This window comes from Bos mutus, chromosome 9 (assembly GCF_027580195.1).
Source record: "Bos mutus isolate GX-2022 chromosome 9, NWIPB_WYAK_1.1, whole genome shotgun sequence".
NCBI lineage: Eukaryota > Metazoa > Chordata > Mammalia > Artiodactyla > Bovidae > Bos > Bos mutus.
In genome coordinates, this window is record NC_091625.1 from 96,485,757 (window position 1) to 96,496,204 (window position 10,448).

General features: G+C 49.8%; 1 protein-coding gene across 6 annotated transcripts in view; it reads left to right on the plus strand.

The window, feature by feature from the left end:
* MAP3K4 (mitogen-activated protein kinase kinase kinase 4) overlaps positions 1 to 9,550 on the plus strand; it is a 105,089-nt gene extending 95,539 nt beyond the window's left edge. For 4 of the 6 annotated variants that reach the window (XM_070376985.1, XM_070376988.1, XM_070376986.1 and 1 more), the window contains 7 exons: positions 164 to 234; positions 807 to 923; positions 1,820 to 1,979; positions 4,506 to 4,628; positions 5,260 to 5,366; positions 7,033 to 7,212; positions 9,000 to 9,550. In XM_070376985.1, coding sequence (XP_070233086.1) covers positions 164 to 234; positions 807 to 923; positions 1,820 to 1,979; positions 4,506 to 4,628; positions 5,260 to 5,366; positions 7,033 to 7,212; positions 9,000 to 9,020 — 779 coding nt within the window. In that variant the 3' untranslated portion in view covers positions 9,021 to 9,550. Of the gene's footprint in view, positions 1 to 163; positions 235 to 806; positions 924 to 1,014; positions 1,106 to 1,819; positions 1,980 to 4,505; positions 4,629 to 5,259; positions 5,367 to 7,032; positions 7,213 to 8,999 lie in introns of those variants that run through there. The other 2 variants (XM_070376987.1, XM_070376990.1) reach the window with 2 other exon arrangements.
* The last annotated feature ends 898 nt before the right edge of the window (positions 9,551 to 10,448 follow it).

The following is a 10,448-nucleotide window of genomic DNA, read 5'->3' on the forward strand; positions in this document are numbered from 1 at the left end:
GACATTCAGAAATAGTCTGGCTCTTGCAGTAGTAGGCTGTGGTAAGCACGGTTCTGGACATGTGAACGTGGAGTCGGGACGGGAGGACGGCATTATACGTTTGAATGAGTCGGAGTGGCCTGGCTTTGGTGGCTGAGAGCGGCACGTCTGTCCCTGTTCACAGGGGAAGGGCAGTACGGGAAGGTGTACACCTGCATCAACGTCGACACCGGCGAGCTGATGGCCATGAAGGAGGTGCGTGCCCGGCCCTGCAGCCTCTGTGTGCTGGACACTTGGACCGAGGCTTGGGTTCACTAGCTGAGGGCTGGCCCGAGTGCTCCCCCAGTGCACCGTTTCAGATGTCTGAAACACTGATGTTTCCCACAGTCTAGGCATTTACACCTTTGGGACCATGGGGCACTTGGTCGGGGGGCTTGGGGGACATTTGTGATAAGGTTCAGAAATGAGCAGCCTGTTAACTGCTGGAGGTAGAGTGGCAGGAGCCAGAAACACCCGAGGAAGGACCCCTGGGAGACACTGAGGGCTGTGGTGGGTGAGGCCAGTGCCCCGAGCCGTCGTGGGGCACCAGGCATGTGCAGCTCCGCCCGTCAACCCCTGCAGCGTCTCCTCATCCTCGCCAAGGGGCACTTAGGTTGGTTAATTCAGTCTGCAGTTACGAAAATGATCCTGCTGGCTGCTGTCTGAGCATGTACTCTAAAGCAAGCGAGCTTAGCTCATCAGCAAGGGGAAGAGAGCCTGCCCGGAAGTTGGGGGGCACATTTCACTGTTGCCCGTGCCAACAGTAACCAGCCGGTTTCCTTTTCCAGATTCGATTTCAACCCAACGACCATAAAACCATCAAGGAAACTGCAGACGAGCTGAAAATCTTTGAAGGCATCAAGCACCCCAATCTGGTTCGGTATTTTGGTGTGGAGCTACATAGAGTAAGCCAACTTTGATCACACTGTGTGGTGTGAGCGGTCAGTGAGGGCGCAGATGGAGTCCTGTCCTACATCACAGGTCTTCTCATTTCAGAGCACAGTAACTTTGCCTAATTATCAGGAAATCTCCATGAGTTACACCATTTCTGCCTTCTCTCTGAAACTAGAGGAGTCCTTCCTGAAATGTAAGTTGTAGACCGTAGTCATTAACCCGACATTATAAAGCACTGAAACCCATCCTGCCGATCAGAAGATTTCTCGAGTGCCCCCCTGACACGGCTGTTGGTTGCTTTTTTCCCTCCCCCCCTTTTTTTTTGCCGAGCCACTGTTGAACACACTGTTCAGTAATTTTTTTTCCCTTTTGTTTGTATTTAAAGAACCATTGTAAAATGAGAGAAAGCGAAGACTTCAGCTTACTTTCTCCTGTGTGTTTAGCAATAAACACTTGGAGGGAAAGAGGATCACCTGGAGCTTCTTAGTGGAATATGAGCTTCTGGGGAATTTGGATACTGGCAGTTTTGAATGTTTTTCACGGATAAATTCATATCTGAAAAGGATGTGTTTCAGTACTTGATAATACGTTTATAGGGACAGTCCTGTTGGTCCCTGTCTGAGATTATATAGCAGACTGAATTTCAGAGGGTTACAGACACTTATCACCTGTGATTCGGCGATGGTCTTATCCCAACAAGCTGTATAATTCCAGACAGAGGAGGCAGGCAGAGACACCGCTCTTTGTAGAGGAGTTAGAAATGACCGTTTTGAGACGAATTCAGACTTGAGGATGACCAGTGTAGCTGACCCTTAGAAGGAAGCGTCCTCGGGCGTGGCCAGTGGAGCGTTCCAGGCTCTGCACCCAGCGCCCAGGTGGACATGGGCCTGTGTGGTTCCTCCCGCAGGAGGAGATGTACATCTTCATGGAGTACTGTGACGAGGGCACGTTGGAAGAGGTGTCGCGGCTGGGGCTTCAAGAACACGTCATCAGGCTGTATTCGAAACAGATCACCGTGGCCATCAACGTCCTGCACGAGCACGGCATAGTTCACCGTGACGTTAAAGGTGATCCCGCGCTCCCCTGCCCGCCAGGTCGTCAGCCGTGCCCAGCACAGGGTGGCTGCCCTCACTTCTCCAGAAACAGCTTTACTTTGAACATTCTTCTGTAAAGAACCCAACATTGAGAAGCTGTACAGGACACACATCTCCTTCCAGGAGCTTGGCTTGTGATCAGAACATCCTCTCTTTCCCTTCTGAATCTGAATGTGACCATTGTGAACATGTAAAGTGATGGTGAATCAGGAATGCTGGTCTAAGTTAAAATTTGCAGCTGAGTTTGGGGAGAGGACAGTGTATTGGGGCTTCCCTGGTGGCTCAGATGGCAAAGAATCTGCCTGCAATGCAGGAGACCTGGGTTTGATCCTTGGGTTGGGAAGATCCCCTGGAGGAGGGCGTGGCAGCCCACTCCAGTATTCTTGCCTGGAGAATCCCGTGGACAGAGGAGCCTGGGGGCCTACGGTCCATGGGGGTTGCAAACTGTGGGGCGTGACCTAGCGACAAACACTTTGACTTCAGGGTTTATTTACACCACCCTCGTCCAGTGTAGAGTTCTGCTCGAGGTCAGCTTGGTCACACTAACTGAAGGGAAGTGCTGGCCCTTCTCGTGTGAGGGGAACAGCCATCTTATCCCAGAACTTCCCCCCTTGTGTTTATCTGACCCACACCATGCCCCTGATGTGTGTATTTGGGAGTCTCGGGGATAAGTAGAATGACAAATTAGGTTGGTCTCTAACTGACCCCAGACTGAAGGATTTCATTCTCTCCCTTAACCTGAGGCCAACCTACAACCTACAACCTACACATCACTGTAGATGGCGGGACTTGCAACCAGGCATTAGCCTCCGTGGGGCTGGGCCACCCCAGGGCCTGCTTCGCTGGTGGAAGAACTGCCCGTGCTCTGTAATGGCTCCTGCATGCCCGGCGTACCCGTCTCGCTGCCTGCCCACCCCGTCCGCCACATTGCTTTGTTGTCTGGGCATTTGCCTCGTCGGCTCTGGGTGAGGCCACGGCGTAGCCCATTTCCAGTTGTTCTAACAAACACCACACTCAGGAAGTGGTACCTTAGTGTCATTGGCTGTGGCCATAAAGAGAATCCCTCAGAGTCCTTGAATCAAGTCCGTCCCTGTGCATCCGTGTGATAATCTTTAGAGCTCAGTGTGGCTGAGAGGGCCTGTGAGTCAGCTCCAGAACCATGCATTAGTGCAGTGTGCTCTGGGGGACCGCCTGCCCTGGGCGCGGGGAGGGTCAGCAGCTCATTGTGCAGCTGGCTGTCTAACGTGAGGGCTCTGTATGGCCTTTGGAGGGAGGTACCTTGGACAGAAGGCTGAGCCGTGTGGCTCGGTCAAAAGGGTTCAGGCCTTGTAGCCTGCAGGAGGCAGAGCCACCCCGGGAGATGAGCAGTGACCCCGGGTTCCAACTGGAGTACGAGCCAGGTGTGTGCACTGCTCCTGAGATAGGAGACACGCACAGAACATTCTTTCCATCAGCCTGGACTCAGTCTGATGGTGGCTTCGGATGCATCTCTGCAGACTAGCAGAGAGAGAGAGAATGTGTGTGTGAGAGAGAGTGTGTGAGTGTGTGTGTGAGTGTGTATGTGTGTGTGTGTGTGAGAGAATGTGAGTGTGTGTGAGTGCGTATTTGTGTGAGTGTGCGTGTGAGAGTGCACGTGTGAGAGTGTGTGTGTGAGAGCGTGAGTGTGTGTGTGTGAGCATGTGTATGTGAGAGTGTGTGTGTGTGTGAGTGTGAGAGCGTGTGTGTGTGTGAGAGTGTGTGTGTGTGTGTGTGTGCACATGTGTGTGAGACCGTGTGTGTGAGAGCATGTGTGTGTGAGTGTGTGTGTGTGTGTGTGTGGTCTCGATTACACTTGCTTCCTGCTACGGCCACTGCTGAGTGTACACCAGCTTTCACCTTCAGAACTGCTGCCACAGGAATTTGTGATTTATAGGTAATTTCTCTTTTAAGTGTCTCCCTGAGTTTTTAAAAAATTACTTACTTTATTTTTGGCTAGCTGCTCGAGGACTTTCTTTGGCGGTGGTGAGCAGGGGCTGCCCATCCTTGTGGTGCGTGGGTGCCTCGTGGATGTGGCTTCTCTCTTTGCAGAGCGCAGGCTCCGGGGGCATTGGCTTCAGCAGTGGCAGCGCTCGGACCCGGCAGTTGTGCTCAGCTGCCCTATGGCAGGTGGAACCTTCCCAGACCAGGGATCCTACCCATGTCCCCTGCATTGGCAGGTGGATTCTAATCCACTGTGCCACTAGGGAAGTCCCTCTCCCTGCGTTTTTAATGTTGGAATTTATGCATGTGTTTCAGTTCAGAATTTGTCAAAGCTGTCTGCACTGTTATTAAAATTTCTTTACTTTGTATTACCATTTGTGAATGAGGCTTAAAATCTTTCTAATGATAACGCTTTGCGAGTAAACTTTCACCAATCTTTATAATGTTGCGAATCAAGTTCCTGATGGTTCAGGTCACCACCTAAGCTTCAAAGCGCCTGCCTTGTGTTTCAGAGGCTTACCACTGCTCATTTCTCCCTAGGTGCCAACATCTTCCTGACCTCGTCTGGACTAATCAAGCTGGGGGATTTCGGATGCTCAGTAAAGCTTAAGAACAATGCGCAGACCATGCCTGGTGAAGTGAACAGCACGCTGGGGACAGCAGGTGGGTCCAGCGAGGTTCGGCTCTGCCCTGGACTCCCTCCAGCGTGCTGGGACCCTTCCCCCCCCCCGCCTCCTTCTGGTTGGCGGACATGGGGAGCGGTCAGGGCTTCTCGCCAGGCGGGAGGAGCCACGCCTGAAAGTGCTCATCAGACTGGGAAGTCACATATCTCCCTTAAACTTACGGCAGGGAAGAAAGGCCTCATTTCCTTCCCAGAAAAGCCTTGTGTTTCACACTGGGTTTATTAAAACTATCCTAGTCAAAACAGCATTATGTTTAAATGGTGATTATTTGTTTTGATCATTTAGAAACATGTCATAAAACTTCACATTCTCTTTTGCAGGTTAAATTTCATATTTTTCGTCACAAATAGAATTTATCTGAATATTTGCACATTCAAAATCTCTTTTAGGAGATTAATTTGGCTCCTAAAATATCCATTCAAGAAATTATTTTGAGATATTTATTTTGAAGTCTTAATATTTTTTATTATGTAATTGAGAGAAAGTTTCCCCTGAACAAACTAGTTGTTTCTTCTCTGTGAAATATTAGATAATATTAATGTTTTGTTTGGTTCTGTTAAATCACAATGCTGTATTTGTAACCCGTTCCTCTCTTATCTGTGGCTTTTAAGCGTACATGGCTCCGGAAGTCATCACTCGCGCCAAAGGAGAAGGCCACGGGCGTGCGGCTGACATCTGGAGCCTGGGGTGTGTTGTCATAGAGATGGTGACTGGCAAGGTGAGCAGAGCCCATGCCTGGTGGAAAGCCTTGAGGGGGGCACTTTGCATTAACAGAGCAGTCATGTGGCTTCACTCCCATTATGAATACTGGGAACATCTTTCCTGCAAAATAGAGAACATGACCTGTCGAAAGATATGGTAAGTTAAAACAAGTGCCAGACTAGGAACCAAATGTTTATCAGATGCATGACTCAGAGGACTCCTCCAAGGAAAGAAAAAGCACAAAACTCCAAATAAAACAGAAAAGTAAGCAGATACGAGAAGCAGCAGAAGTTGAAACCTTCTGTCCACACAAAGACTGCATGTGAATGCCTGTATCTTTTATTCATAATTGAATAAATGGATAAACTGTGATAATCCACACAACGGAATATTACGCAGTGACAAAAAGAAATTGGCCATGAAACGACAGGGAGAAACCTGAAAACGCGTATTCATTGCTGAGTGAACGAACCCAGTCTGAAAACCCCACATCCTGTATGATTCTGAACCTTCTGGCGTTCCGGAAGAGGCAGAACAGGCAAGTCAGAGAGGATCAGAGGTTGCCAGGGCTTCCCAAGTGATTCTCGTGGTAGAGAGCTCGCCTGCCAGTGCAGAAATTGCGGGTTCGATCCCTGAGTCTGGAGGATCCCCTGGAAGAGGGCATGACAACCCACTCCAGTGTTCTTGCCTGGAGAATCCCATGGACAGAGGAGCCTGGCAGGCTGTAGTCCATGGGGCCGCAAAGAGTCAGACACGACTGAAGCAACTGAGCACTGGGAGACGGATGGAAGGACAGACAGCGCATATCGATTTTAAGGGCAGTGAAACTGTCACATGTGACATAATATCTGAAAATCCTCAAAAATTGGTCTTCTAATGTAGATACTGCCGATGAACAATTGTACAAATGTATAAAGGTCATGTGTTTGGCAGGGGAGGTTTATAGCATTAGTTGTAAAGCAAGGAAGTTATAAACCTCTTAAGTATTATTAGTAGGAAATTAAATTATTATACAGCTTGCAGCCACTGAGAATAAGCACTCAATAATATTTAGCTAGTATTATTTCTGTTAGCATTGACATAGGTGCCCACAGTACCTGTTATTTCAATCAAGCCATACATTGGAAAGAGAGCGAGTTCTCACACTGAAGACTGTACATCTCAATACTAAGCAGTGGTGCATAAATTGGGAGGCTTTGTTCTTTCCCCCATGAGTCTCATTTCCCTGTAACTGTAATAAAATAAGCTTGGCACTAGTAGAATTTAATGCCGATTATTCAACAAGGGAGCATATTAAACATCCTAGTAAGATAACTGTTGGGTTTTGTTTTATTGACTTTTTATATTATTTTATGTCTTAGATGACGATGACATCTAGGTAATGCTAGACGATAGGACACCTTGAGGGGTAGGCAGACTATGCCCACCGCCTGGTTTTGTAAATAAAGTTTTATTGCCACACGGCTCTACCCATTCATTTATACATTGTAGCCTAAGCCTGCTTTTATGTTATAATGGGAAAATTGAACAGTTGTGACAGAGACCACCTGGCTTGCAAGCTTATGTAAAAGTTTGCCAGCCTTGGTACGTATCGATACTGAGATGCCTAAAAAGAGATGGGGCAGCTGCTTTTTCTTTATGGTCATGTAGTGTCGAAAACTGATTTTTTTTCCTGTTTTCAGAGACCTTGGCATGAATATGAACACAACTTTCAGATTATGTACAAAGTGGGAATGGGGCACAAGCCGCCGATCCCTGAACGATTAAGCCCCGAAGGGAAGGACTTCCTCTCTCACTGCCTGGAGAGCGAGCCCCGGATGCGGTGGACAGCCAGCCAGCTCCTCGACCACTCCTTCGTCAAGGTTTGGCAGAGTGCTGAATAAGTGTGTGTGTTCTGTTCGCATCTGGCACGTGAATGAATTTTGGAAGCTTAAATAGAAAATACCTGTACCTGAAATGGAAATGAGCTAAAATGAACGGTGCTGGGGAATTTTGTATGTTTTTTTCCTTTGGGCAGATGTTTGTTGCGGTTCTCCTTGACCCATGTTGGTGCTTGGAGGGGCACTTGGGACCGTGAAATGGGATTTTCAGGGGGACGGGTGAGAGGCAGTTTCCCTTCAGAGTATGCAGTCTGCTTGAGTGCAGGGTTGGTAGCAGCCAGTCTCTACTGAGGGAGCAGAGACAGACCGAGTACCGAGCAAGGGTCGTGTTAGAGCCGTGACGGTGGGCCGTGTGCCACGCTGCAGCGTCACCGAGGAGAGGACTTTCACCCGTCAGGTGACCCTGGCTCCGGCTTCCTTCCGAGTGAGACGCCAGAGCCACGGGGGAGGGATTAGCCAGCTCAGGGAGCAGAGGCAGGGGTCGGGGGGACAGAGTGGAAGGGAGTCCACCTCCCGAGGGGGTGAAGCCGGGTGTCAGTGAGAGCTGACGGCGCATAGGGCAAGGATGGCGGCCAGCGATAGCGCCTGAGGGTGGGCAGGAACTGTGAGCAGGGATATCAGTTTTATTGTCAAGCACGACACGGTGATTGTGCTGTTGAGTGATGACTGTGGAGGCAGGAGGCTAGGTAGGAAGCTGGTGACACGGCCGATAGGCAGGGAGGGGAGGTCAGGGTGAGGGATCAGCCACACACTCCATCCTGAAGGAGATCAGTCCGGGTGTTCATCGGAAGGACTGATGTTGAAACTGGTCTCCAGTACTTTGGTTACCTGATGCGAAGAGCTGACTCATTGGAAAAGACCCTGATGCTGGGAAAGATTGAGGGCGGGAGGAGAAGGGGGATGACAGAGGATGAGATGGTTGGATGACATCACCGACTCAATGGACATGAGTTTGGGTAAACTTCAGGAGTTGGTGATGGACAGGGAGGCCTGGCATGCTGCAGTTCATGAGGTCGCAAAGAGTCGGACACGACTGAGCGACTGAACTGAACTGAGAGGTTAAGGTGGCCGCGAGTGTGTGACTGACGGGGTGTGGAAGGAGGTGCATGGGGGCAGGAGCCCAGGACAGTGCCAGGCCCTGCTCGCGTCACCAGGTATCGGGTTCCACTCACCAGGACAGGTCAGGAGGGCCCCTGGCTGAGGGGTGGGTCCAAGAGTGACGGTTTTCTCTGGTAGAAGCAGTTTGAGGTGTGTTTGGGATGCCTGCTGGAGCACGTGAATACTTTGGACTGGCACTCAGGAGAAAATTGGGGTAGGAGATAGGCTTGGAGACAGAAATACTGCTGGGACAGTATTTGGAGACAAAATGGAAAGAGAGCGGAACCCTGAGAAAACATTTACAGGTCCTGATTAGGGGAGATGAGGCTGGGGGGATGGTGACGTTATTCCTGGGGGAGTGAAATCAAGGAGCCAGTAGCTTGGTTTGCTGCATAGATACTAGGGATTTGTAACTAAATAAAAATGTGTTTATCATTTATAAGGTATACAAACAATTTTTGGTGACCTGTACAGGTACATCCTGGCAGATGCTGTCAGTAGTCAGTTCGTAAAGCCGGAGCTTGGCGGTGACGTCCCACTGCCTCGATCACACCTTTGCCCTGGGCCAGGCTCAATGCTGGAGCATCAGGGGACACCGGTGAGGACTCACCCTTAAACCTGGCATGCGGCACGCACGAGGGGGGCTCAGCACTGTCCTGCCTTCCTCACAGGTCTGCACGGATGAAGAGTGAAGCTGGCGGGCCTGGGGCCTGGCAGAGCGCCTGTACTCGGAGAGTCCCCTCGATCACTACTGTACGTAACGTTTCCACAAAGACCGCACCCAGAAGCGGCGTCGCCCTCGCTGACCCTCTGAGACAGCGGCTGCCCGGTGACGAGCGTCCGCCTCCTGCTGCTCCTGTCCACGCCCCATGGCCCGGGGCCCCCCTGAGAGGGGCGTCCGCGAGGTGGAGAAGCTGCGTGCCAAGTGCCATTACTACTGTACACGGACCCCTGCCGCCATGCCCGCCGTGTCCCCGCCGACGGAGAACCGTGGCATCAGGGTAACACCGTCGACCTCTCTAGGTCCAAAGCAGCCGTAGTGTTATCAGGCGTCCCAGGCCTCGTTGTTAATCTCCTGTCTGCCGAGTGCACTGACTGTGAAACCGTACCTTTTTTGTTGTTGTTGGCAAGCCACAGGTTTGTTCTGCAAAAGGCCGATTAATGAAATTTTAAGAAAAAAGGTTCTTTTTTCAATAAATGGTTTATTTTAGGAAAGCTGTTATATTGTCTCTCAATGGTTTTCAGCTTCAGAGCCAGCACGTTATCCGTACAGAGGTCTGCCCTTGTCACTGTGGTGTCCCTCAACAGAACGGGCACCGTCAGGCCTTCAGGCTCTAGAGTTGCCTCGCTGCAGAGCAGGAGAGAAATGAAACAGCACTAAGGATGTCGGAGGCCCTTTCAAGGCTCTGGGTGTTCCCTGCAAGTTCAGAGTAGATACAAGTTCAAGCCTTGCTATCACATGTTGGGACTCAGTTTTATTTTTAAATCAAGATGTATAGGTTCCGGGTCAGTGTACATACTGCTGAATAATATCTTGACAAGAAAGCGTCTTTTTTCAGAATGTAAATATTTCAGTAGTTAGTTTTTTAAAATAGCCCAAATTATCTGTTGTTGATGGTGTTCTTTTATTTCTTTTTGCTATTAAATTTTTTAAAAGATTGACCTTAAAGCTTCCTGAAATCTTTCTAGAGGGTATCTGACGCACTCCTGGCACGTGGCAGCTGGCTCTGGGCGAGTGCTGGCTCAAGACGTTCTGTCTGTTTTCACCTTCCCTCCAGGGCGCTGATCCCCTCAGCACAGAAATTAACGTCCTTGAGAAAGTTGGCCTAACAGAATGATTTGTAATTTCATTTTTTAAAAATAGCTATCGGAGGGATGATTTATATAACGTTTAAAGTGTACAGTTCAGTGATTTTTAACATAGGTACGTAGTGGTACAGCCATCATTATAATCCACCTTAGAATAATTCCGTTTCCCCAAAAGGAAGCTCATGCCCGTTTGCAGTCAGCGCTCCCCATCCGTAGGCAGCCCCTGAGCCACCAGCTGATTCTGTAGATGAGCCTGTTCTAGACATTTAGTGTAAGTGCGATTTCAGACTGCGCTCCTCTGTCGGCCTGTC